Below are 27,198 nucleotides of genomic sequence, written 5' to 3'. Positions count from 1 at the left end.
ATTAATTTTAGTGGATGCTATTGTTTGGAGTCAAATTGTAATAGTGGGTGCAACGATCTAGAGATAATGCGCATAGAGTAATCTGAACAAAATAATAAAGAAACAAAATACAACAGGAATTACGTAATCACTGGATCTTTTGCACAAAAGCAGCGAAAATATCATTGACAATATTTATTATGAGAGAGAGACAAAGAGAGAGAGAGAGAGAGAAAGAGACAGAAGAGAAACTGGATAAACACTTGCAGCATATTCTTAATGGAAAAAAAAAATTCCAATATGGGGCATTCACTCGATAGGTTTTATTTTTGAAATAGGGGGGGGGGGGGGGGGGTAAGAAGCAGAGAGAAAATAAAATATGGGGTATAAGGATGAAAATCAAACCTATAAGTTAGGTATAATGATCCGAAAGTAATCATGTTTAATGTATTTAGAAGATGAAAAACTCAAAAAAATCTATCATTTGCTTCGTCGTCGTCATAGTAGTCATCGTCATCATCGTCGTCGTCTTCATCTAATAAACCGGCTCTTAGTAATATTTGTTCCCAATCGCTGAATGCAATCACCAGCGTCTCAGTTAGAGCAATAACAAACATCCCGCTGCCGATTCCTATCCATAAACCATATAACCCCCACCCAACAATTTTGCTCAAGATCAAAGCCAAGGGCAATGCAAATGCGTAGTAAGCGACAAAATTTATCAAACCTCCCAATTTTTGAGCTCCTTGAGCTCTCAAAATCCCACTGGACACACACGCGGTACCATCAAAAATTTGCAAAATCGCCACTAAAGGATGTAAAAGCTTTTCAATTAGCTCAATGACGTCAGGATCATCAGTAAACACCTTAGCCAACTGATACCTAAAGGTGAATAGGATCAATCCATTTACACTGGCAGCCGCAACACCACCTAGCCATCCAATCCGTGTGGCCGTGAGCGCACCAGCCAAGTTTTGCCCACCAATAAAATTTGCAACACGGGTTGAAGTAGCAATACTAACAGCAAATGGAATCATATATGCTAAAGACGCAATACTTGATACAGCACTTTGCGCAGCCAAAGGTTTAGTACCGAAATACGAAGCAAACAAAGTCATAATTTCGTAAGCCAAGTATTCAGACTCAATCATGATTATTCCAGGTAACGCCAAGTGGATCACTTGGCTCCAGTGCGATATCAACTCTCGTGGTGAAGCAATTCCGAACCAACATTTCTTACCATCAATAAACTTCACATATAGAACAAGTAGCAATGACATTAGCCAGAAATTGAAAACTGATGAGATTGGCGCACCGATATAGCCCAACCCATACGTATCGTTCCAAACAAGGAACCATGACATCAAGATATTCACCGGTGCGCTAATAAACATGATCCCTGTGCTAGCCTCAAATATTCCCTGCGCTTGTAAAAACCTCTTTCCATTCTCAAAAAAAATATAGCCAGGTGCTCCAAGTATAAGTATTCTCAAGAATTTTGAAGTCAATTCCACCACTTCGGGGTTATCAATAATATATTTCAAAACACTTGCACTAAACCACCAGAATAAACCACATGGTATATAAAGCGTTAATGAAATCAAATAGCTTCTCTGTACAAATATACTCATGAGCTCATAATTCCCTGCACCATAAGCTTGCGGACACAATGTGTCCAAAGCAGTAGCAGTTCCTTCAAAAATGGCAAATGTAATTGTAGTTGTCATTGTGGCCAAGCTCACCGCGGCAAGCTCATTAGTGCCTAATTTGCCAACAACAATTAAGCACACTATTGAAAAGAAATGCTCTAGAATAAACGTGATGATCAATGGCGAAGCGTGTCGTAATAGCACTTTTGCTTCATGCGAGGGATTCGTCTTTAACTTCATAAAATCCAAATGCGAAGAGGTTTTCGAAGACATCGAGCTTGATCGCCTTCTTGTTCTTCTTCCTCTTCTTCCACCACCAGCACCACCAGCACCACCACCACCACCACCATGTCTACGATCTTGGAAAAGATCCGAGCCATTATCACTGTCCTCTTCTGGAGATGCTGCAGCTGACAATCTTCGATGATGCTCCTCCACAAGCCAGGATTGAAACAGCTCTTGGTCACCTGTTGTCTGTACACTCCCTAGTGACTCCGGTAATGATCTCGAAGTACTTACACTGGCAGCATCACTAACATCCTGATCAGAACCAAATTCCGAACCCGTCTCTATTAATGACAAAAACGATCGCTGATCGTCACCTTCCCCATATATGAAAAGAGGTCTTTGAGTTGAAGGGGGAACAAAAATCCGTCTACGTCGGCTACCTGTAAGGCCAACTCCAGTATTTGGGTTTGCTAATCTATTTATGGATTCAAATAAAACCATTTTAGAAAAGTTTTGTCGTTTTAATATACACCCTTAAGATGATTATTGTTGTAGGATATACATACAGAGTAACCTTTTTTATTTTTTATTTTTTTTTTAAAAGAAAGGTTTGCAAAATTGCGGGTTCAAGCAGCAATTATGCTTGCGCGTGTGTCAGAAAAAGGATGAAAAAAATAATCAAATAAATCTACCAACACACATACAGATGCAAACGTATATATATATATATATATATATATATATACATGTATATATGAAAATTCGTTTATATAATAAAAACAATATTTGAAAGTAAGAAGCGATACCTTGGAACTAAATAAGTCATACGCACTGCTAAATAAGATAATAAAAGATCAAAGTAAGCTTGTCTGTTCCCAGTCCGTACCTTTTTAATTTTAAAACTAATAATGATAGTACCAACTAAAATACAAACAGAATTACCAATAACTGAAACAATAGTAAAACCAAAAAAAAAAAACCTTCAACAACAACAACTACAACAACATCATCAGCAACATCAGTAACAATATACACCTGGCTTGTCATTAAAAAATCATCCATATGGAACCACCCAACAAGATTGCCAACACTATAGCAGTCAATACTCCTGCACCGGCCTTATCTTTACCAGTAACAGTAATCTCATTCTTGTTTACAGAATCCTGAGAATCAGTACCAGCACTAAAATCACTTCTGTTTGATCCTCCGGTTGCCACAGTAAGTGGCTCTTTTACAACTAATGACATTATCACCTCAAGTGCGGAGATTTGCTCTGGCAACCCATATACACCATCCCAACCAGAAGTACTCCAGTCTTCACCACATGTCATACCGTCAGTACCCCCCGAACATGACTGCGCAGCCGCTTGGGCACTTGCTTCCAAATATGGTTCAATCTTTTCTTTAAACTCTGGAATAATCAACTTTGTTAAACCCAAGCAACGCGAAAACAACGAACGGAATGATCTTTGATCATTGTTGCACAAATTGTGTGGTTGACAAGTGGTTTCCTGCATAATCTTGTCTGAGGTGAAAAAATAGCTCAATGATGCATCAACAATCTCTTCTGTACGCGTTTTCCAAACCTCGTCCCCGGTAAAATTGTAGAGATATGCACAGCCAGCCATAAAAACACCATACGTGTATGACCACCTAAGTTTAGTCACAGCGGTACAATTGTCGTCGACTTCGGCACCGTCATACACTCTAAAGTCACCGTTATCTTCCTCGGTCAAAAACCCAACATCATCCATCCATTGCCAAACTTTTTCTGCAACATCAACGTAAACTGTGCCGTTTCCCGTGTACCTCGCTAATCTTGCAGCTAAATGGAAAAGACAACCGTTTGAAATGGAGTTCTTGTAGTTGTACCCAGAATTCCATGTAAAGATTTGCCATCTCAAACCCCCATTGCAATGAGCTGTATCCCACCTGGCATTCATGGTATTAAAGATTGCCTGCACCATTTCCAACCAGGAGTGCAGGTCGGGATTTGTGAAATTTCTCTCCACTGCTTCCATGATAGCCATTCCCCAGACGCCTTGATCGTCATTACCCTCAGTCATTGATTGATTCGAGGGTATATAGTTGTAATTTTCACCAGCTTGATGATACATTCCGTCAAATATCCTGGATTCCAATTGCTCATTTTCCGGATCACAAAAGATGTAGTAGTCCAATAATCCGCCAAAGGCTTCACCAGCATTCCACCAATAGTTGGGTGAGGCAAACATTCCAACTGTTCCACCATATTTGGTCCCTTCGTAATAGTTCCACGTACCATTCTGGACCTTCATAGCCGCATTACATATAGAGTCTTCGTCGTTGATGTCGATATCGATCCCACTAGTACAGTTGGCTAGTAGCAAAACTAGGGCTGTGATTATTTTGAAAACAAATTCCATATTGTGACTGGATTTTCGCTGCTATAAATATGGGAAAGTAAAATGTGCTTTTGATAAGTGTAAATGTGAATATGGTTGCCAATGGAGTGTGATTCCAAGTGCTAGTCAGTGGTAACGAGTGTTATTGTATATTGATAGAGATCTGACAAGGTCTAAAATTTTTTTTTCTAATAGGGCCAATTTTCTATTCGATGTACAATGATCAACACGATTCACAAAATGTTAAATTCTCTTGGTTTTCGTTGTCGTTTTGGATTTCGTTTTGGATTTCGTTTTGGATTTCGTTTTGGATTTCGTTTTGGATTTCGTTGTCGATTTCGATTTCGATTACGATTTTGTTTTATTTATTTTTTTTTTTTCTAAAAATACTAATTTTATAACTTTTGATAGGCAGGTAGCTTGTCTAACGATGATGTCTTGACACTGTACCCTATTTGATGGTACGTTCAAGGTAGAAAAGAAGTAGATTTTGACCAGTTTGATTTTATTATATACCTATAGGGAAATTAGTTTATGAATCTAGGATCTGTATTTGTACACGATTCTGCTTTTCTTTTTTTTTTTTTCTTTTCCTTCTTTTTTCTTTTTTCCTTTGGCTTTAGTTTTAGTTTTTGTGTGCGTGTATTTGTGAGTTCTAAAAATATCAAACACCAAATATCAAGATCAATAAATATGCAAGTGCGACTCACCCCACTTGTAAGGAGAAAGTTCAATTCAAACATAAACAAAAGTAGATACACGAGTATATTATTAAAATATATTGAACAGAGTAAACATAGAGAGAAATAAAAGTAAGATTTTTAAGGTAGCTTTGGTTGTAACTAGCTAAGCTTCTTGGAGCCTTGTAGCTTTTTTTTTTTTTTGGTTAAATTTTCAACAACATCATCATCATCGTCATCAACATATTCTTCTTCTTCTTTTATTTCCACTTACTTTATTTTTTTAATTTTTTATTAATTTATTTTTTGCCAATGCTTGGTTAACCTCACGCTAAATAAAAATGCCTTTAGTTTAAATTCTTTTTCCCTTTATTTATTTTTTCTTTCACTCCTGCGCCTCTTTTACCGACCATTACATCATATGAAACTAAGATCAAAAAAAAAAAAAAAAATAATTAAAAGTTATAATAGGAGAGAGAATGTTTATAATTTATGGAATAAGACCAAGAAAAACCAAGCAAATGTTATACAATTTATTAACTACCCTTCGTAATTTCTTACTCCCAGTCAAACAAGAGAAGGAGTTGATCAAGACTGGAAATGACTATTCTGTTATTAGCCAAGATCAACGGACCATCTAGCTCATCTTCTCCGTTGGTGTGATGCAGTTGTTGTTGTTGTTGCACACTCATATAACATGAATCGTGTTCTGGCTTATTGCGCCTGCGCATACCCTCACTCAACTCATTTGTGCCATCTCTATCCAAAAGCACACCATTCCAGCCAGCCCTGATAGCTGCAATAAAATCTTGACCATGGTCGTCTCCAACATGCCAGCATCCAGATAAATAATCCACTGGCGGGGTCCTACCTCTATACCTGGGGTCAACTTTCGATCTGTAAGCTTGTAAAGCAACCTTGTCAAAAAAAGTCTTCTCTGGCTTGCCAATATCATAGTCGTAGGAAAGAAATATATTACTGCAGTGAAAGTTCTCCATACATTGGAAAAATTGCTTGATGCCTAAACTTTCCAAAATTGTTAATGCTCTCAAATCAGAATTACTTGCAACAAATACTTTAACACCATGTCTTTTCAACCCTTCAAGTGTTGGCACAACGTCTGGGTAAAGATCATAGGCTTCTTTGCTTGTGAAATGGTGAATCAATCGATGACACAAAGCCCTAGCCTCATCATCGTGTCTATCTAGGTTGTACAATCTGATGACCAACTCTTGCCACCACAGATCACAGTGTTCAAATTGCGGTCTTCCTTTACCATAGTTTGGAAACTCATGCTGCATCTGCTTGTAAACCTTGGGGAAGTCAGCTTTGATCAGCTCAATCGACTTGTTGATACCAAACTCATCGTGCGAAATCTCATAGTATTGCTCTGGAACCGATTTCTTAGGCTTGTACAATGTTCCAAAAAGGTCAAATGATATAAATTTTGGCGGCGGGAACTTCTTGTTGGATTCTCTAATAATTCTAGTATTTTCTGTATTAAATGGCTGGGAAATTAAGTGGGATTTGTTAGTCATGAATCTTTTGTGAAATAAAGTTTTGGATCCAACTCTGGTCACTGAAGTATTTATATTCAAAGACATCTTGCGATAAACATTAAAAGATTCGGTAAGCAACTGAAAATGTATGATATATAACTGTTAAAGGGAAATACTAGAGGCAAAAAAAAACAGAAAGAACCAACACAGAAAGAAAATAATCAAGAACGATTTTGAAGCAAAAAAAAGAATAAAGAAACTTAAATAATTGATAAATTGATGAATTGATGAATTGACAAATTGATGAATTGACAAATTGATGAATTGATAAATTGATAATATTGGATTAAAATGGTAAATGAATCTCGCCGATCGTATCCTACTTTTGCAACAACTACTACGTAAAAGAAAAATATGAATCAGGAGAGTTCGCACACACACACACACATACATAGAGAGAAAGAGGAGCGAGCTATCTCATTTAGCAACAAGAGCTGATAATACAAGTCTCAAAGAGTTTGTTAATTCTATATGTTTATTCATCCTAAGAATACTTCCCAGCCCCAATCTTTCATTACATTTGTCCAATGTGTACTAGATTCAATACCAGCATCGTTATACTTGTTGTACCCCACCTCGATTTTACAGTCACCACCAAAGTCTGACAATTGCATAAAATTCAATGGCGAGCCAACACCGAGATTATGCAGTTTCGCGATTGACTCCTTTTTCAACAATGCATCCTTCCTCAACCAAACTTCTTTCACCACTTCAAATGCCCTATCGACATTCCCGATACACAATGTTCTCGACATTTCCTTCCATCTTGTTGCACACCAATCTCTTTCTTCCCCAGCATGAGCCTCACACGAGGCTATTAAGAGCGGTAAAATATGAACAATTCTCAAATTTGACGACGCTGGAATAGAAGCAAGCAAGACAAGTATTTTCTCAGCCATATCATGAGAAGACAAAGATGGCAACTCAGGAACTGCTTGGTGTAAGAAAATGAGCGTTGAGTAACGGTACGCTTCTGCTGTAGCGATACAAGAAGCAATATCCCATGTTCTGGAATTCATTGTATCTCCATCCTCACCCTCATCTCCATTGCCGCCTGTTGCAAGATGTTGATTGGTGATTGAAGATGTCCATTTCAAAAGCAAATGGCGCAACTCGGTTGCTTGCGTAATTGTACTGAGTGAGTTTCTTCTCTTCAAATGACCTTGCTCCTTTTCCTTCTGTTTCTGCTTTCGTATCTTTGACACCAAGTTTGCCACCTTTCCTATTATTGAAAATAAGCCCTGCCCACATCCTAAAAGTGGATCAACCATTTCCGAATCAAATTCCGAGTTCTCAAAATGTGGGAAAAAAAAATCTGGTGAACTTTGCGAAGATCCATCTTCAAGCGAAGCTGAATCGTCAGAAGCTTCACTAGTGAAAGACCCTTGTCGTGTTTTATTCTTTACTTGCAGCATTGCGGTAATTGTGGCAACCAAATCAATACCTTTATCGTCGTGGTTATTGACAGTAGTCATCTGAGCCAAAACCTCAAAATAAATCCAAACATTGAAAAGAAATTGAATACTTTTTGGTATAAACAGAACTTTTAAAGTATTTTCATTCATAACTCGTTCATACTCATTAGGACTAACAAACACTAATGAGCCCACGCTCTGATCTTCTTTACCATCGTTGTCATCCAATTCAATAATTTTCACATTTTGCTCAACAACGGATCTTCGATTGCGACAAGAACCAGTGTTTGCTAACAATTTCAAGATTTGCATAATCTTGTTTATCATCGTTTTGGCGCCCTTCAAGTGCGCTATGCCGCTGGTTGTATGAGTGTCCCATCCTTCTGATACCGCCAAATTTAAACAAGTAGCAAGAGCAATATCAGCTGGAAGTTGGCATCCAGAGGAAGATGTGTGCTCAGTTTTTGATAAACCTTTGGCTAATTCCAATATGCACTTTTTCATGAAATTTTGTGCGCGATGCTGTAATTCCTGAGGTGTTCCAGCACCAACATCTTTACTTCCCGAAAGATGAAATAATGTCATTGCCGCTATGGAGTTGTATAAACAGTCATATTTTCGAGCAAAAGGTAAGATTACATTTCGCCACGGGTTTTCAAATGGCCCATTCTTTATGGACATAATACCCGACGTATGATTTGAGTACAAGAATAAAATCTGCTCTTTTTCTGCCGAGTTTACTAACGACTCATTCAAATTGAATTTTGGTGAGCCAATTAAGAAACCAACTGAGTTTGTTTCATTTCCTTTATCTCTCATAAAATCAAACTCTAGATGATTTATTATTTCATCCTGATTAGAGGCATTTAAAATGGCACTCAAAGATGGCGACCATCGCTCCAAAAGTGGTTGATTCTGATCGTGAGCAACGGGTGTAAGGTACTCCAGACTAGTAATACTTCCTATACTCCCAATACTCTGAACAGCCTGAATTCCCTCAAATCTTTCTAAATTCCCCATACTGTCAAATCTTCCAATGCTTGCTGCTCTTTCCTCTTTTCCAACAATACCTGTACCACTAATTGCAGACAGTAAATTTGGCGAATGTGTGGGGTTTTTTGTTTTTTCATGCTCACCAAGCGCAGTATCGGCTAAGAACTCCAAATCCTTTGAATCTCGTCTAAATGATGCTTGAGGATGACATTCATTACCACCAACTCCACTAGATTCTAGGCGCAAAGAGTTTTCACTCTCGCTACAGGTATTTTCATCAATTTTTGTCCGGTAATTTGGGTGTTCCTTGCCGACAGACACCAAATGATGGTCTTGACCAACGTTTTGACCAACGTTTTGACGATGATTTGTTGTAATTGAATCCTTTGCCAATTCGAAATGCAGCTGTAAAGAATCTTCATTGACTACCGAGCTTTTAACTTCATTACACAGTTTCCACTTGAACTTCGTGGCATATCCGCCACAGTCAATATTTCTTTTTAAACAATTTAAGCACGAGGGTTTGGTCTCGTCACATTTGACCCTTTTGACTTTACAAGTAGTACAACCATTTCGCGATTTTTTCGAATTCTTCAAACTTTTACGTTTGACCGTATTGGTCGAGCCTTCCGATGTTGACCAATCTGACAATGATGGTAGTGTTGTGGTTGTTAATGATGCTGCTGATGAAGTCGATGCTGACGAAGTTGATGGGGACATGATGTAGCTCTATATATGTTCTGAATCTATTGCAGTTTTGCCTAATACTTGCAGACCTGTAGAGGTATTAACCACCAATTTCAAACTCAAAAGGAAAGAATCAGGCCATAACTACTGCTCGACATGGCATGATTGTCCTTCGCGACAGAATTTCTTGGAAAACTGTTTGTTGAAAAATAAAAACCCTTATCTATACGTTGAACTTCATAATGTAGTAGTAGTGTATGTTTAAAAGATTATAACAGCAGCTTTCTGTTTTGTGTTGCAATTGTACAAAGATATTGAATCTTTAAGTTAACGAGCATTATCAAAAAAAAAAAACCGAAAAGAAAAAACTTTAAAAGAAGCAACGCGCAACTTCCCAAAGAGGAAAAAGTTTCCGAGATATGCAATATTTGGGAATTATTGGCAAACTGTGCAAAGATTAGAGAATGGGAGGTGATGAAAAACCCGAAGCTATTCTAAGCCAATTGACAGCCATAAAAATTGTACTCTATTTTTGAATCTATTCTAGCTCTATTAATCTTTGATATTTATTTCTAATTGATTTTATATCTTGGAATCACTACGTTTATGACTTTGTTTCACTTTTTGTTTTTGTTTTTGTTTTTATTTTTGTTTTTGTTTATAATTTTAATTTTCTTTTTATTTTTGTGTCTTTTTTTTACTCAACTTGTCGTTCATCGTTTTCTTGGACCAACTCTGTACCTATGTTTCCTTTTTTTTCCCACGCTCATTCTAAGATATCTTTTACTTTTGTATTGGAAGGAGATAATCAAGTAACTGCAAAGGAATTGAGACCAAGCTTGAACCGGTAACTACAGTTTTGCCCATTGAAGCGGTCAGAATCGGGTAGTTTTTGTTGCCCAAACGAGTCGACGCTCTTGGTCAAATATCGAATCCAAGGAAAACAAGGGTACTTCATCTGCTCTTCTTCAACAGACAAGTATGTGAGCTTTAGACCAGAGTATGTGTACATGGGAATTTTGAATGTCATCTGAATGTCATCACTAACAAAATCCTTTTTGATCTTTTCTAATAAATGCTTTCTTGCCGAGGTTGACAAATGGCCATTAACACCGTAGAAATCATCGAGTTCATGCATCGCTTCATCTTCTGGATTGAGCTCTTCAAAACTGTTCCCGCCATTTAGTAGATCTATCTTGCTAACGCGTCGGTTAACAAAGTCACTTATTTTCATGCTTGTTATATTATCAACATTGAGCAATGCTAGTTCACACATCATCCGCGCTGTTTGTTTCCCATCTATGGTATCAATTTTCCATATTATATCCATAGTGTCAACTTTTAAAGTTACCTCTCCGTAATCAGTTTTGTATTTCAAATCCGTTTTATTCAAATTCAACTCAAATAAAAAGGGATTGATTGGGATCTTAACCAACAAACTTCTACAATGCCGTCTTCTAGGAAAGTTTGTTGATAGTGTGCACATGATTTGAAGAACACCATCTTGCTTTACAACTTTGAACATTGGATTGATCATAATCAATGGTTGTTTTTTTCTATTTTTCTGCTGCTCAACATTGAATGTCATTAAAATAAACTTGTCATCCGGCGGAATAAACGTCATTATATTGTCTCTGTAGATCTTGGCAAGCTCAATACACTGATGGAACTGTATATTACGTATTGGAAACACGTGCTTGGGCTTCTTTCCATTTCCCTGTGAACTCGAGATTGTATTTGTATCGGCACCAGTACTAACATGAGTATTTGGATTTGTACTTGGATTTGGATTTGTATTTCTATTTGTAATTGGATTTGCCTTCTCATCGGTGTTATACTCTTTTAGTGGGCTGTTGACACCATCGTGAGGCACAAATGGGTTATTAGCCTCAGTATCAGACAAAATTTCTTCTTCTGTCTCATCTATTGTTGAGCCTGCTTCATCCGATAGTTGATTTTCGGGCAACGGCGAGTCTGTGCGAGAAAATTTTTCAATTACCGCCTCCTTGTCCTCATTGCGGATTGATGTCATGTAATCTTCATTAAAACCAAGTCGACATATGGGTATACCAGACAAATACGACTTAACAACACAGGTGCCATAGATTTCATTTCGCTTTATAGATTGGGTAGCCAAATCATACACGAATTCACAATCTTCTATAATATCAACAAATATCTCGTTTTTTGCGTAGAATATCCCCTTAGGTCTCCAATTAATGGCCAGAGAGTAAGTTCGCAAAATAGAACTATTGACAATATCGGCTTTATCAGACAAAACATCTTTATGCACCGCTTGATTATGAGTGGACTTGATATCTTTTTTATGCTTGCTATTCTTGCTCTTATTCTTATTCTTATTCTTGTTCTTGTTCTTACTATTAGTCTTTGTCTTATTTTTGAGCTTATTCTTGTTTCCATGTTTGTACATAGTTGTGTTGCTATTATTTAGCTTTTGCAATCCTTCTTCATCGTCTGAGTCATACTCAGAAGAAGAAGAACTAGAAGATGACTCGTAACTATTCTCTTTATGAGAAGAAATCTTAGGTACATTGGGCTCTGCCTTGATATACTCCTCAAGTAATTTATAATCTGTAATTTGCAAGATTCCAAAGTCCAAGCATTCATCCAACAACTCGGATATGATAATTATATTATCCAAAATTTTCTCCCTAGTCAATAATTTGCTGTCACCTTTTCCCTTGCACAAGTAGTGTATCAATATCAACTGAAAACTTTTCAAAAACATAATGACCTGCATCACATTCTCATTTGCATTTGCTATTGCCAATAGAATGATACCATTCTCACATCGTATATAAATGTATGAAAAGTTCTTGATGTAAAGTACCGGGTAGTGTTCTTGTTCCTCGAGAGATGTGAGTTGGTGATAAAAAGCATTTAGTATAGATATATCATCTGGCATACAGTTTCCTCGATATCGCCGACTCGTTAAACATTGGAAGAACGATACATCTCCAAGTTTATCATTGTTATCATAATGTTTATAACTATCACTATTGCTTATGGCATTGTTGTTGATATTGTAGCCCTCTTCGGATTCATAATGTAGGATATATATCGCAGAAACCATACTTCGAGTTTGTCGTCATACATGGAAAGACAGACTTTTAAAAGCGGCTATATTTTGAAAGGGAAAGGCAGCACTTTTTCGGTAGTGTGTGTGTGTGTGTGTGTGTGTGCTTTTCTATTTTGTTTTTAGTAGTCAATTCCTTTGGTTCAAGCAAAGTTTCCGTTTACTTTATTTAAAGATCGAGATCTAAATAAAAAAAAAAGCGGACCCCAGATTTTGTGCAATATTTTCTTTTACGTTTTTCTCTTTCTCTTTCTCTTTCTGCTTTTTATGCTTTACTAAAATCTCGCTAATCCTCTTTTCGCTTTCGGCTCGATGTTCAATGGGATTTGGGAAAAAGGTGAACCGCGACAAAGAGGTGAGTTATAACAATTTCTCAGCTTGCACTATTCCATAATTATTAACAGAACATGGTGAAAGGTCTCTCTCCTGCCGAGGTTGCTCTGGGGCTCAAACGTATCAATGGGTTAGCCGCTCCAAGATGGACAATGCAATCTTTACAAACACCACCTTCACAAGTACTCCGCAGTCACTATCAATTTCGTAATTTTAAGAGCACATGGGAATTCTTGAACAAAGTAGCTAGTATAGCCCATTTAAACAGGCACCACCCAACTATTACAACGACTTACAACAAAGTAGATCTTGAGTTGACTACGCACGATGCAGGAAATAGCATCACGGAGAAAGATATCGATGTTGCAGAGGCAATACTGACAGAATACATAAAGTTTACAACCTCGAGATGGGCATAGCTTCACCACTACTATCGTACTATGAGTATTTGAATATGTTTTATAATTACACTTTAACCGTTTCAGATCATCACAAAAGAAGTTTTTGAAAAAAATACACCAAGTACACTTTCAGTTCTAACTTGATATTCGTTTTTAAACTTCTTATTTGTTTCTTTCTTTTCCATTTTTTTTATTTACAAAAATTTACTTTTATTTTATATTTTATATTTTATTGGTTTATACTTGTATAATTCTAAACTAAATTGCAATTTGACAGGTTCATGCACCAACCTACTCTATGTAATGTATATTTTTAACTGCTCGGCAATACTTGTCACGCACTTCAATGGCCTCATAAGTACCCTCGAGGCTAGCCAATACAACATGTTCGAAATCCTCGATATTCAGCACTGTTTCCTTTTCCAAAAGCTTCCTCAATTTTTTACCACCCTTTTTGACATCAATGGTTCTTATATATGTAACCAGAAATGGTGGCTCGCCTTGGAAAGTGAAAATCAATTCAGTTTGATCACCTTCATGCAAATCCTCAACTATATAATCACCCTTGTTGACCTCAACACTAGGAAGATCATGCACTTGGAGCAGCAACGACGCAAATTTTTCATGATTCGCGCTCAAGTCAACTACACAACTATTCTCGCCCGAATCAACCAACCTCTTGATGTGTAAAATTCCAGGTTTCGAAGCTAATCTTATAAAGCGTTGGTGGACTTTGGCTTCTTTGTTGACATCATTGTATTGGTACGAAACAGTGACAGGATATACACCGTTAACATTATACGACACATGATCACCAACACAGTAATGTTTCTGTTCGGGAAATGAAGAAACAACATCAGGAGGCTCAGTTATTGACAAAATGTATTTGCGGTTTGATCTTTGCTCGGTGTTGATGCAACCATTTCCATCAATTATTTTGTTCAAAACTATTGAGTAATCCCCAAGAGACTCAAAATTAGATAGTTGCACATCCAAGGTAGGTTTATTGACATTGCGGAATTGGATAGATTTTTGCTTCCTCGTTTCTTCATTTGTTATCGTTGCATCAATGACAAATGGATATTCTCCTGAGAGTAGAACAGGCACTTCCAAAACTTCGTCAATATTTTTCAATTTGTTCTCACAGATTTGAGAAAAGTGCCTATCAGGAACAAACTTGACGTTGGGCAAAGGATTAATCTTGTACGATATCTTGGGGACAGCGGGTCTGATATGGATACCAGTATGTTCTGAATAGTGTGCATCATAGATACGGACAAAACGGTGTTCATATACGCCATCCTCCTTAGTTGGCAACTTCACTTTCATTCTAGTGCCATCAATACGAATTTTTCTCGACTCAATTCTTCCAGAAGGTAACTTTAGCTCATAGTCAACCAAAAATGGTGGTTTTCCGTACATTTGCAATTCCGCCTCAAGAGGACATCCATTACAAACGGGTTTCAAAGATATTGTGGTTGTGTCTTGAATATCGAGCAAATCTTTATCAACTGAAAGTTTCATTTCTGGGCGATCAAAATACGACAATGTAATTTTGCGTTCACTGTGTGAGACAAGTCCCTGACAACCATCATTAACAAATGAATCAAGCCAATAACTACCTGCTTTGGTCAATTTCACAGAAGAACCGCTTCTTATTTCAGCCCTTATTATTCGAGAGTCCTCGATTTCGTCTCCATCCTTTGGTACAAATTTGAGATTGATCAAGTCTGATCCACGCAAACCAACTGACGACTTGATATTCAATGGCACCTCTATGAAACTACCTTCAACAATTTCAAAATGCTCTTTCGCTGCACCAAACTCAACCTCAGGAATTTCTGGTCTGCTAATAATTCGAATACTCTGCGAGGTCATTCTTGCATCACATCCAAACCGATCTTTTGCACTCCTCAACACAACATCTGCAGCTTTACCATACAAAGATGGAGGTGTTGTAATTGAATAAGAGGTCACATTTGTAACTGAGGTACTTTTAGTTATTGGCTTTCCTGTATCTGGGTTAACAAAATCGTAAACAAAGCTAAATGGTCCATTACCTTTAAATGTCAATGGTAACGTAGCAGGCACACCGTAGCATGTTTTGACTGTCCGCGATCTAACTTGCATTCCTATTTCTGAAACTTGTCTAAAGTACGTGTGGTATGTGTACTTTTTCTCATCAATCGCGATAGGATGTCGATGGTAATAACTATCCATTATACTGTTGAAAACTATGGCATAGTTACCCTCAGATGGGGGCTGGAATTCAAACGAGTGTGACTTAGAATTTGAAATAATTTCTCTCGTGGCTTTACCTGTAGCAGACCTTATTGGTTTCAAAACACCACCAGTTTCATTGGTATATATATGATAATGAAGCCTAAATGGTGGTTTCCCACTAAATTCGAAATCAAATTTATAACCCGTGACACCTAGACATCGGTCACTTATAGGTGAGGCTGCAATATTTATCTCGGGAAGTTGTGCTAATTTTGCTTGGACGGAATTTTTGGGAGATATGGCACATGGACATTTGGCATCGTTCACTTTTAGTAATTGATAAGATCCCGGCTTTGAAATCGAAATACCTTGATGCAAGTCAGATGCTGACTTGAATGATTTAGTTATCTCAGTTTCATTATTGAATCCAACAACAACATCGAGGGGAAAATCATTTTTATAAAAAATGTCGGTGTAAGAGAGAGACAACTTCTTTGAAGAGTTGATCGCCAATTCTAGCTCGGGATTTGAGTCAAATAGGCCCACTTCTGGTGATTTTCGCAAACTGATTTCATAAAAGACATCAGAGTCTTTGGAAAGTGGTTGATATCGGTGCAAATTTCCAATTGTGTCTTGAACAGAAACCAATTTGAATTCCAATAAAGAGTTTGTTCCCAACAAAGTTTGATTAAGCTGCTTCATAATGTTTTCCTCCAAAGAGTTTCTTAATAATCTCTGCGGCTTTAAATAGCTTATATCAGTTTTTGAGTTTTTCGGACTGGAAACAACATCTTGTCCAACGCTAATGTTTAATTTTTTAAACTCCTGTTTATTCAAGCTTACGTCAACTGAGACAAATACATGTGTCAGGCCCAAAGTCTCAATCCATGGAAAGCTGAATGAGTCTGTTGTTAAGGATGTAAAGCAAGTGAATTTCTTATTTTGGTCAAAGTGCGGAGGATAGTAGAATCGTGCCAGTGGGCACTCGGCTACAACAAATTCAGATTTGTATGTTCGTATACTATTCCCCTTTGTATCCAAAACGCTTTTGATTCGATAGGATCCCGGTGATATAATAGGATACTCGGCATAAAAGATCGTATTGGACTTTGAAACATGTTTCGACATTGGCTTTAAATTTCGATGCAACTTTGAGGGACTCTCTAAACTAGAGACATCCCGCTTTAAGATCTTTTTGAGTGCTCTGCCAGTGTAATTATGCAAACGTACTTCATTATCTGGGGTAATCTGTTGGATCTGTATGACACCAATCCCCGAAGTTGAGTTGAATTCAATAGGCATTTTGATCATAAAGTTGTTCTCGGAACCTAAACAAACCTGATCAATATTGAATGGGTTCATCTTGGCAGATGAGTCAGGAAGGTAATGAATTGTTAACTGTCCTTTGAAATGTGAATCCATGTCAATGGCTTTAGCCACATTGATCGACTCACCCACTATGTTTAGCTCCTTCTTTTGTAGTACAAACTTCCAAACAGGTAAAAAAACGTTTGATAAAAGTGGAACAGCCCAAGAACTTACCAAGAATACAGTTGATGCATTCAAAATAATTGTGAACAAAATTGTCTTTGACAAAGAAAACCTCAAATACGGAATGTTCAAAATCGGTAAACTCCATACAAATAAGCCATCAATGATAATGTATTTGAACAAGAACCCAGCGGTCGATATTGTTGATATACCATCAAGTCCCTTATTGCTATTAGATGAAAGGGCAAAGTCTGATTTGAGTAATAGTAGATCGTATAATTTCCAACTTTGTATAAGAATGAATGCCGAAACAATAAATAGTCGTTGAGATGCGAGGTCGAGTATATCACTAGATATCAAAGGTCCAGCTTCTGCTGTTCCTTTTCTTGATTGGCGCTCTTGCAGATACCCCTGTTGAGCCAGGCCCTGATGCAGGCTCAAATGTCGCCTCCCTTGATCCCTTGTATAAAACAAATCTTCCCTCATTTTGAAGATGTTGTTTCAATTGAAACAAAATATGTATTCTTTTGTTGAAAAAAAAAAACAAAGAAAAACAAAGGAACAAGTTTGAACCCAGAATATTTTACGCGATTGCTTTTTAGGCATCAGAAAAGTCTCCTTAACTTTTGAATTAAAGTGTTGTGAGAACAAAAAAAAAAATTAAAAAAATACACAAGAGCGAAAGAAGCAAAAGAAAAAAAAAAAGGAATAAATATTAATAACAATTATATCATTTTTGAAAACGAGTAGACAAGACAACTCTTCAATGCGGGAAACAATACAATAATAAGATACTAGTGACACTTGGTAAAAGTCCACACTTTTCAAAGCTTCAAGATGATTTCGAATTTACTAAACTTATATTACTCAAAAGTTTTTACCACTACTTCTAGCACTAGCACTACCATTGCTGCTTTTCTGTGTTGTTTCAGCTAATACCCAATGACCTTGTTTCTTCTCTTGCATAATTTTTATGGCGGGTAGATCCCATCCCACTCCGCCTGTCCCTAGTGTAGCTCCAAAACGGGGCACGACATAACATTCTCTTTTATTTGGTGTCAAATTCTTTGGTGCATAAGGATGACCCAACGGTTTGGAAAAAGAAAGAAGCGGGGAACTTTTCGCTATATTTGTCAATTGTTTCCCACTTATATCGACCAATGGACTCATCCTAACTTTAACATTTTCATCTTGTGCAGAACTCTTTGAACTAAGTGATTGGTAAACAATGTAAGCGCCAGGAAGGGCACCCGAGTTAGCAACCAATGAGTTGGCATGGATGTATACAAATGGATCATCTTTACTTACTGGAAGCACTGGGCAATAAGGAATACTTATAATGCGAGTCCTATCCGCCACTTTCACATCAGCAGAAATTAAATCACCACGAATAGCAACTTGATCAACAAACCCAGATGCAATCATTTGCTTCATAGCGCCAACTTGTTTACTGGATGGTACGGTTAGTGCTTTAGCTTTATTTCTGTTACTGCTTTCGTCACTTATCAATTTATCAACCTCCTTAAGACACCTTTGGACTATTGAATCTAGTTGTTTGCGAAGCTTTTGTATTTCCTCCATAATTTTAGGTCGTAAAAAATTCGAAGCATAAAATGCTTGGAGTTTATCCTGAGGAACGTGATCCATGGCACAGACTGCTGAAAGCAACATCATACACTCACTCGATGAGTCGAGTTTTGAAAACATCGCTTTTGATTTAAAGAATCTCGACCTAAGCTCTTTCCGTGCTTCCTCATCCATTGCTTCCAGATTTCTAATAAGTTCATTTTCCAGAATAAATGGGTTTCCAACGCTCAATGCTGAAACGATGGCTATTATATAATCCAAACAGTTTTGCTGGTTTCCAACGATTAAAATTTTGGCGTAACGAGGACTCAACGGGAACAACCCCATTTTTTTACCCAAGTCAGTAATTTGTTTCAGTTTCTGGTCAAGTGCACCAAGTGTCACGAGTACTCGTTCTGCGTTTTTAAGCGACGAACGGTCTGGAGGTGTAGGAAAAGGAAAATTGTGAATAATGTCGATTCCCATAGACTTCATACTCAAAACAACACTTTCAAAAGGTGTTCGAAGTATTTCTGGTACGCTAAATTGTGGAAAAAACTCTTCAAAAACTGCAGAAGAGTAAAGCCTGTAGCAATGACCAGGACCAGTTCTACCAGCCCTTCCTGCTCTTTGGTTGGCTGATGCTTTAGAAATCCAGTCCACTTCATAGGATTGCACACCATTATCTTTGTTGAATTTTTTCTCCTTAGCTCGCCCACAATCAATAACATAACGTATACCTGGAATAGTCAAGGAAGTTTCTGCTACATTTGTAGACACAACACAAAGTCTACTACCCTTGGGTGGATCATTGAAAACTTTCATTTGCTCCTTGGTTGGTAAAAGAGAGAAAAGGGGCAACACGTGCAAAGGCCCCACATCCTCAGCTTTCCTTTCCTCGGCTTCCTCAAAACCTTCTTCTTCTTCTTCTTCTTCATCATCATCATTGTAATCATCTTTATCGTCGTAGATCGAGGCATCAATTGCATCAATATCGAATTCAATATCCTCCGCTTCTTGCTGGACATGTTCGGACACTTCGACCTTTCGAACCTCAGTATTGTGATTACTATTGCCATCATCATTATCATCATCTATATTGTCTTTGTAAACATGTTGACCACGAGGGTTAGTAATCTCCCCGCCACTCTTACCACCGCCAATACTCTTTGTTTTATTTTTTTTCTCTGAAAATTCGGTTCTCAATATTTTCACCAAAGTTGTAATTTCGGATTGGCCTGTAAGAAAAATCAAGATTCCACCAAGTGGAAGTTTCCTATGTATTTTACATGCCTTCCTGAATGCTTCATCTAAATACTCAAACTCGGTCTTTTTGTTAAAGTGGACTGATACTGGATACTGTCTTGTCTCGATATTAATTATTGGTGGAGGAACTTTGAATAATGTTGAGTTTTCAGAAAAATCAGAAACTCTTAATGTGGCCGACATAATTATGAGTTTAAGCGGCTTGTATTTTGTCGGGTCCTGGTTATGGTACTTTCTCCGCAAGTTCAATATTCTCGTTAACATACCAATGAGGATATCGGTATTGATGTTTCTCTCATGAGCTTCATCGATGATAATTGCAGAATATTTGGTAAGCAAAAAATCAGACATCATTTCCCTGAGCAAGACACCATCTGTCATAAATTTCATGGCCGTTCCAGTGGCTGTTCCTTCATCTTTGATCGTAGTGTCAAACCTGATCTGATAACCTACACGGTTTTCATGGTTGCCCAACTCTTGTCCTACCCTCTTGGCCATGGAAACAGCAGCAACCCTTCTAGGTTGAGTGATTCCAATCATTCCTGAATATAGTTTATTGTCTTTGTTTCCAAACCCGGCCTCATATAAAAACTGTGGCACTTGAGTAGTCTTACCAGAACCAGTCTCACCACACAAAATTATACAATCGTGATGATACACGGCTTCCATAATCCTGTGCTCCTCTGCAAACACAGGCAAACCTATTCTTTGTTGTTGTATTTCATCCAGTCGTTGCACATCAACAACAAATGCATCTCTTTTAAGGTTTTTATTCACCGGTATGTATCCTTCTTCATCAGAAGAATGATCGATGTCCTCTTCATGGATTGTTGGTTTAGCGTATTTTTCCTTTACTTTATCAGAAACTTCAACTCTAAGGGGAACATCATCACGACCTTCGGCAACTTTGATTTGTTGTTCAGCCCATTCTTTGAATGATTTTGCTATACTGGAGTGACGAGGTTTGCTTTGCATCAATTTCGAGTTTGCTTTGTCATTTTCATCCAATTCCTCCTCCTCCTCCTCCTCTTCATCATCGTCTTCATCTTCATAACTCGAGTTGCTGCTACCGGTATCTTCTTCATCTTCTTCTTCCTCTTCTTCCTCTTCTTCTTCGGAGATGTCTTCAGATCTACCTTCATAATCATCCTTGAGCAAATTTTTTCCGTTTGTATCAGTGTTTACGGTTTCTTTCCCGTTTGTTTTCATTATCAACTCATCATCTTCTTCTCTTTCATCTTCGCTATCGTTAGCGTCGCTGTCATCTGTTTCAGAGTCCAATGTATGCTCTTCACCACTGCTATCTGTATGTTCCAAATCGCTATGATCATCATCATCATCAGAACTGGCAAAATCGTCTTCTTCATCTTCAATTGATTTTTTCTTCTCTGCCATCTCTATTCGTTTCCTCCATCCATATTTCTTCTTTGGCACATTTTCATCCATTTTGATCACTGGAATATTCTTAAACCCAAATCCAAACCCTGAACCACCAAACTTTGAAGGTCTGTTATCCACAAATGAAGAAGTAGCTTTGTTTGTATCGCCCTGTTTAAAAGCCGTCAGTTTCTTATTCTGGAGTATATGAGCCCCTCCTTCTTGTTCCTCATCCTCTTCTTCTTCTTCTTGGGAATCAGCATTGTTGAAATAGTTTCTATTGTCCTCATCACTGTCTCCGTATTCCTTAACTTCTCTTGTTTCATATAATATATCTCGTGTTCGGTCATCGCCTCTACCTTGTCTTTCCAACTCCAATGCTTCAATCATTTCTTCTTTTTTGGTAAGTTTACCCTTTCCGAGTTCCTTCAAGGCAGACAATTTGCTAGTATCCATTCGAGTTTCGGACAATTTCTCCAATAAAATCTTCTTTTCCTCTCTTTTAAGCTGATGCTCGATGTACTTGTCTAATCGCTTCTTTTTGGCCTTTGAGATCTTTGCCTCCTTTGCATTTTGTGTGAAAAGATTCTCCTCCAATGCCCGCTTTCTAGCAAGTCTCTCTTCCTCTGTCACTGGTTTCAAAATTTGAGCATTTGGGTCGTCAATAACTTGCGTTGAAAGATTACTTGGCTGAACACCATTATTAATACTATTTCCGCCATTGGATTGTTCAACTTCTGTGGTTGGTGTTTCGTCGTGCTCATCACCTGTGTTGTAAAACTGCTTATTCCTTGCTCTTTTCAAAGCTGCCTGCTTTGCAAGCATTCCAGTTCTGGCCTTTTCATTGAACCTCTTTCTGTATTTCCCCATGTCCAGCTTGTGCGGTTTGCAGTTTTGTAGTTTGCGATTGGTGGTTTATCGAAATCTAGTGTGCACAGCTGAAGATTTTCTCTATATATCATATCTTGCCTAAAACACATCTCCAAACTATTTCACCAGGTATAACCCATTTTGAGCGCGATGAGGAGTTTCTGATGCCAAAATCAGAAAAAAATAAATAAATAATAAAATAATAAAAAAAGTAGTAAAATAAACAATAAAATAAATTCAAGATATACAGGTAGTTCTATATCGTCATACTTGGATGCGAGTCACGTTCGAGAACATAAAGTATTACACGAATACAGGCTTTTTGATCAAATACAGGTATACCGTAATTGTCACAAGAATATGTGCTTTTGAAATACAAAACAACAAACAAAACAAAAGGAACAGGAACAGGAACAGGGACAAGAAAAGAAATTTCAACAGGTGCTATAGCTTTAAATAATGGATAAGGCTCTAAAGTTGAGAAATAATACTTTTCAAATTGCTTGTGTGCTTGACCCCAATGACAGTATCAGAAACTATTAGATTTAGAGAAAACCTTTCAAACTGAGCACATCTCGTATGTACATTGCTGGTTGCAAATTAACTTGTAGTATACAACTTGTTTCTACCATTAAATGGAATTCCACTCACCATATGGAATACCTAGACATTCTTTTTAAAACCGAAAAAAAAAGGAAAACTCTGTTAAAAACAATTATTCAAAAAAGACAAAAAAAAAAGAAAAAAAGAAGAAGAAGAAGAACTATTCGCATATAGCTTGATGAATTTGGCTCCTTTCTGAAGTAATTTAGAATATTTATACACCATATCTCTAGAGAATTGCCAACAACATCTTGACCTCACTGAAAAGGTCGAGCGATTTTGTTTGTGCTGACTACTTTCGGTATTTATGGTCGAGCCGCACGCCTCAAGCCTCACGTCGCACATTCCACACACCACGTAGATTGCTTCCTTCTTTGCTTCTTACCTTGCTTCCTTTTTTTATTCTTCTTTTGCTTGGAAAGGAATGCTGGGTTCGATTTTTTCTGATGCGAAATTTATATGTGAATTTTAAGATTAATCGATCAATCTTCTGCCCCCGCACACACACACACACACACACACAGTCTCACTTATAAAATATTTGTATTATAAACCATATACAAGCCCATTCATCACACTTGTTTTCAAATATTACAAAAAAGAAACAAAAAGTGGAAAGAAGATAATCGTCAACTAAAGATATACAGAAAGGAACAAAATTATAGCAAAAAAATGACATCCACCGATATTCACAAACATCTCATTTATTGTACCTTGACAATCAACTCAACAACGCTATTCACCTATGAAAACCATCAACTAACCTCACATCTACTAGGTAAGCTTAATTGCTCAGAAGTTGTTTCGCAAGAGTTGGGACTCATAAACTCATCAAAAACATTGATTGGATCCATACCTGCTGGAACAAACACGTCACATCCACTTTCGTTATACTTTATGAAGAAATTTCTTACCGTGGATGGGAGTCGCGATTTAATCACAATTGTTGTGGTTGCACACTCTGACATCAATAAAACATTTGTCTTGCTAGTGCTCAAAAATATCATGGACAAGTATATCGAGTTCAAGAAGCAGCAGGAAGCAGAAGCTAATGACAAATCACCAAGTCAGAGAAAGACAAAACCTGGAGAATTTAAGATCTTTATGAATCAAATCATCAAATACGAAGAGGCAAACTATATCCTGAATCAGCAAGTCTACAACAACGGCAAGAATAATAATACCAGTAATAATAGTAATGCCAGAAATAACAACCAACATAAACTTAACAGTAGTAACAAGAGTTATAGTAACTATGGATCAACAGATCAAAATGGCACAGATGCTGAAGGCCACCCACGAGATCAGATAAGTGCAAACCAGCTACTTTTAGCTAACGAGGAAGTGGATGAGGTTCGAGAGTTGATGTTGGAAAATATCAATAAGCTCTTGAGTCGTGGTGATAAGATTAATTCACTTGTCGACCAAACCGATAGACTAAACACTTCATCGCTGCTATTCCAAAAGAAGGCGCAACAGATTAAACGAAAAATGTGGTTCCACAAAACCAAGTTTATTCTATCCATCACTGGCGGTGGTGTTTTGTTGTTATACTTGATAGCTGGAAGCGAATGCGGCTATCCATTCTTTGAACTGTGCAGGCCATAAGTACTTAGACAATGAGTCCATAGACCATGATAAACTAGATAATAAATAACAACTGAATGTATTTTCAATCTTCTTCGCCCAGATTGTCCGACTCATCAAGGTCATCGTCCTCATCAACCGTATTCATATTCTCCTCGCCAGCAATTTCCAACTCATACTCATCTCTCGATGACGCAGCAATGGGATTAACTGAAACTTCCGCCTCTTCTCCTTCCTCTTCTTCTTCTTCATCATCGTCATGATCTTCTTCTTCGTCATCATCATCATCATCATTCTCTTGTTCTTCGTCATCATCTTCTTCTTCTTCTTCTTCTTTATCATTTTCTAACTTCCCCTCATCTTCCTCGCCATCTTGGTCATCTTTCTCCAAATCATCTTCTTTATTAGCAACTTTGTCCACTTCAACTTCTTCTATATCTTCCTTTTCCTCCAGATCATCGTCTCCTTCAGAATCAGATTCCTTAATTGTAATTGTATCACCCATGCGGATTCCATCATGCAACCTGGGTTTCTTTGTAATCACTTTTTCCGCTTCCTCTGTTGTCGCTGCATTAGAGTTCGAAGCATTCCTTGAACCAGTTTCTTCTGGTTTCTTGGCCACTTTGGGCTTGGTTTTTGAACTTGTCTCAAAAGCTGCCAATTTCTCCTTGATCTCGGGAACAAACCCGCCAAACTCTGCTCGTTCCAAAGCACCCATCATATCCTGTGCGTTAACTGTTTTCCTTCCTGTCTCGTTTGCAATCTGCTTGGCATAAAATAACAAATAACTAACAAACACGGTCGACGACCTTTGCAATGCCAATAATGAATCCTTTGCCAAGATCATATTGTTCTGCGCATCGTCATCTTGTATAATGGATTTAGCTAATTTTTGTAGTGTTGCTCGAGGAAACAAAATTTCGTCGATGGATACGAGTTCTCTCTCCTTGTGTGGTAAATGTCCACCATTTTGCTCTGCGTTTTTCTTCCAACCTTTTGGTGGCATCGTGATGATTGAATGCTAGTGTGCTACTTCTTTAAAGTCGATTATAATCTGGCAATGTATCCTTACGAGATGTATACTCTTTTAGATTTATAAAACGCGTCGATGCATTTAATTGAATTGTATGTATATATATATGTATATATATTATATATTCATTAGCATTCTGTCTTTGTGCTCTCGACATTCATGGATCTCTCTCTCTCTCTCTCTCTTCTCCTTAATATCTGTTCTAGATGTTTTTTTTCCTTCCCTTTTTTTTTTTGCAAGATGGTCTCTCACGCAAACCTTCGCGTCTCTCTTTTAAGTGGTTAGGTTTGTATTGAAATTCATACAAAAGAATGCATAGTGAAAAACACCATTGATTTCTCAAAAGCCGTTGCTTTTGTTTAGTTACGATTTTGTTTTTTATTTTTGTTTTTTTTGGCTAGATGCATGGCATGTTGCAAAGCAGTCTAAATACAACAATTACAGATCCAATTCTGAATCCAAACATACCAGACAAAAACAGCAATCAACCAACCTCGATACCAGCTACTTCTGCTTCTGCTTCTGCTTCTGCTTCTGCTTCCGCTTCTGCTTCCGGAGCCACATCAACATCTAAAACAAATTCTAAATCGACACCTTTTTATGGTCAGTCCAATTTCATCAACATTGGAAAAATCACATTAGGGAAATACAAATTTCAACCATGGTTCAGCAACACTGCATACTTTTATCCTCATGAAGGGTCACATGACCAATTGGGATACGAATATGCCAATCAAGTTTCTCTTGAGCCCAACTCGCGACGCCGTCTGAAAATCACCGACAGAGAGTGCTCGATTAAAAACCTCTACGTATGTGAATATTGTTTTAAATACTCACAGTCAGGCACTGCTGTCGTGGCGCACCAACATATATGTCCAAACAACGTGCCAAAACCAAAAGTCGGTAGCTTGGCATACTATGATTACGAAAAAGGAATCGTGATAAGGGAAGTACGAGGGTACCAGGACCCATTATTCTGTCAAAACCTATGTCTTTTCGGAAAATTGTTTCTTGACGACAAATCTGTTTATTATAATGTTGACCATTTTAATTTTTATATATACTATGCTAAACCTGACGCCAAGGAGAACTACAAACCAATGGGATTCTTTTCCAAGGAGATGATTGCATATGATAACTCGAATAACCTTGCATGCATTTGCGTGTTTCCACCGTATCAAAGAAGGGGTATTGGTCAGCTGTTGATCGAGTTGCTGTATATGCTCGAAAGCTCGCCGACCTCAAACTCTGATAGGAGAACAGGGCCCGAGGTGCCACTATCGCCGTATGGGAAAGCTGCATATCTCAAATACTGGTCCGCATGTGTGGTGCAAAGCTTGCTTGAGTATGGATCGGTATCTAATGGAGGAACTGAGCTGTTTAGCAAAAATACGGACCTCTTGAAAGTCACCCTTGACCAATTGGGTGCAGCAAATCATCTTCGAAAAGAAGATGTCTTATTTACAATGGAACATATGGGTATATTAATCACTGAAAACGATAAGGTCTACGTATCTTTGAAAGCTTTGAACAAATGGAAGGATAAAAAAAAGAAAACACATGACTCAATCAACTATTTACTTCAACCAAAGTATTTGAGCAAACTTGTCTAGTTGCATCTCTTCTCAAATTTTTTCTTTTGTTTTTTTTTTTTGTTTGTTTTTTATTTTGGGAGAGGTTTAGCATTTGGGCTTTCTTTGGGTTATTTTTTTTGAGGGGAAAGAATTTTCGTTTTGTGGTTATGACTTGGCTTGTTTTTTTTTTTTATCAGATACTT

At 37.6% G+C, this 27,198-nt stretch overlaps 11 protein-coding genes across 11 annotated transcripts; 3 read left to right on the top strand and 8 right to left on the bottom strand. All coding sequences in view use genetic code 12, as the record gives it.

The window, feature by feature from the left end:
- Positions 1-446: 446 nt before the first annotated feature.
- PVL30_001186 (uncharacterized protein) lies at positions 447-2,357 on the bottom strand (the record flags this gene model as incomplete). The annotated part of the gene is made up of 1 exon (XM_001528647.1): positions 447-2,357. The coding sequence occupies one exon, from the start codon at positions 2,355-2,357 to the stop codon at positions 447-449; it is 1,911 nt and encodes a 636-aa protein (XP_001528697.2).
- A 545-nt stretch (positions 2,358-2,902) lies between these two features.
- DFG5 (mannan endo-1) lies at positions 2,903-4,261 on the bottom strand (the record flags this gene model as incomplete). The annotated part of the gene is made up of 1 exon (XM_001528646.1): positions 2,903-4,261. One exon carries the CDS (start codon positions 4,259-4,261, stop codon positions 2,903-2,905), a length of 1,359 nt encoding a protein of 452 aa, XP_001528696.2.
- Positions 4,262-5,477: 1,216 nt separating this feature from the next.
- On the bottom strand, positions 5,478-6,524 carry PVL30_001184 (uncharacterized protein; the record flags this gene model as incomplete). Its single annotated transcript, XM_001528645.1, has 1 exon — positions 5,478-6,524. One exon carries the CDS (start codon positions 6,522-6,524, stop codon positions 5,478-5,480), a length of 1,047 nt encoding a protein of 348 aa, XP_001528695.2.
- Positions 6,525-6,958: 434 nt separating this feature from the next.
- Positions 6,959-9,607, bottom strand: PVL30_001183 (uncharacterized protein; the record flags this gene model as incomplete). The annotated part of the gene is made up of 1 exon (XM_001528644.1): positions 6,959-9,607. One exon carries the CDS (start codon positions 9,605-9,607, stop codon positions 6,959-6,961), a length of 2,649 nt encoding a protein of 882 aa, XP_001528694.2.
- A 775-nt stretch (positions 9,608-10,382) lies between these two features.
- PVL30_001182 (uncharacterized protein) lies at positions 10,383-12,668 on the bottom strand (the record flags this gene model as incomplete). Its single annotated transcript, XM_001528643.1, has 1 exon — positions 10,383-12,668. One exon carries the CDS (start codon positions 12,666-12,668, stop codon positions 10,383-10,385), a length of 2,286 nt encoding a protein of 761 aa, XP_001528693.2.
- Positions 12,669-13,078: 410 nt separating this feature from the next.
- On the top strand, positions 13,079-13,423 carry PVL30_001181 (uncharacterized protein; the record flags this gene model as incomplete). The annotated part of the gene is made up of 1 exon (XM_001528642.1): positions 13,079-13,423. One exon carries the CDS (start codon positions 13,079-13,081, stop codon positions 13,421-13,423), a length of 345 nt encoding a protein of 114 aa, XP_001528692.2.
- Positions 13,424-13,696: 273 nt separating this feature from the next.
- PVL30_001180 (uncharacterized protein) lies at positions 13,697-17,605 on the bottom strand (the record flags this gene model as incomplete). Its single annotated transcript, XM_001528641.1, has 1 exon — positions 13,697-17,605. One exon carries the CDS (start codon positions 17,603-17,605, stop codon positions 13,697-13,699), a length of 3,909 nt encoding a protein of 1,302 aa, XP_001528691.2.
- Positions 17,606-17,986: 381 nt separating this feature from the next.
- On the bottom strand, positions 17,987-22,198 carry ECM16 (putative ATP-dependent RNA helicase DHR1; the record flags this gene model as incomplete). The annotated part of the gene is made up of 1 exon (XM_001528640.1): positions 17,987-22,198. One exon carries the CDS (start codon positions 22,196-22,198, stop codon positions 17,987-17,989), a length of 4,212 nt encoding a protein of 1,403 aa, XP_001528690.2.
- Positions 22,199-23,473: 1,275 nt separating this feature from the next.
- On the top strand, positions 23,474-24,409 carry PVL30_001178 (uncharacterized protein; the record flags this gene model as incomplete). The annotated part of the gene is made up of 1 exon (XM_001528639.1): positions 23,474-24,409. The coding sequence occupies one exon, from the start codon at positions 23,474-23,476 to the stop codon at positions 24,407-24,409; it is 936 nt and encodes a 311-aa protein (XP_001528689.2).
- Positions 24,410-24,473: 64 nt separating this feature from the next.
- DPB4 (DNA polymerase epsilon noncatalytic subunit) lies at positions 24,474-25,394 on the bottom strand (the record flags this gene model as incomplete). The annotated part of the gene is made up of 1 exon (XM_001528638.1): positions 24,474-25,394. The coding sequence occupies one exon, from the start codon at positions 25,392-25,394 to the stop codon at positions 24,474-24,476; it is 921 nt and encodes a 306-aa protein (XP_001528688.2).
- A 437-nt stretch (positions 25,395-25,831) lies between these two features.
- Positions 25,832-27,034, top strand: SAS2 (SAS complex subunit; the record flags this gene model as incomplete). The annotated part of the gene is made up of 1 exon (XM_001528637.2): positions 25,832-27,034. The coding sequence occupies one exon, from the start codon at positions 25,832-25,834 to the stop codon at positions 27,032-27,034; it is 1,203 nt and encodes a 400-aa protein (XP_001528687.2).
- Between the last annotated feature and the right edge of the window lie 164 nt (positions 27,035-27,198).

Source organism: Lodderomyces elongisporus, chromosome 1 (genome assembly GCF_030384665.1).
Source record: "Lodderomyces elongisporus chromosome 1, complete sequence".
Classification (NCBI taxonomy): Eukaryota; Fungi; Ascomycota; class Pichiomycetes; order Serinales; family Debaryomycetaceae; genus Lodderomyces; species Lodderomyces elongisporus.
Note: the sequence above shows the minus strand (reverse complement) of the source record. Positions and strands in the feature narration are given on the sequence as shown.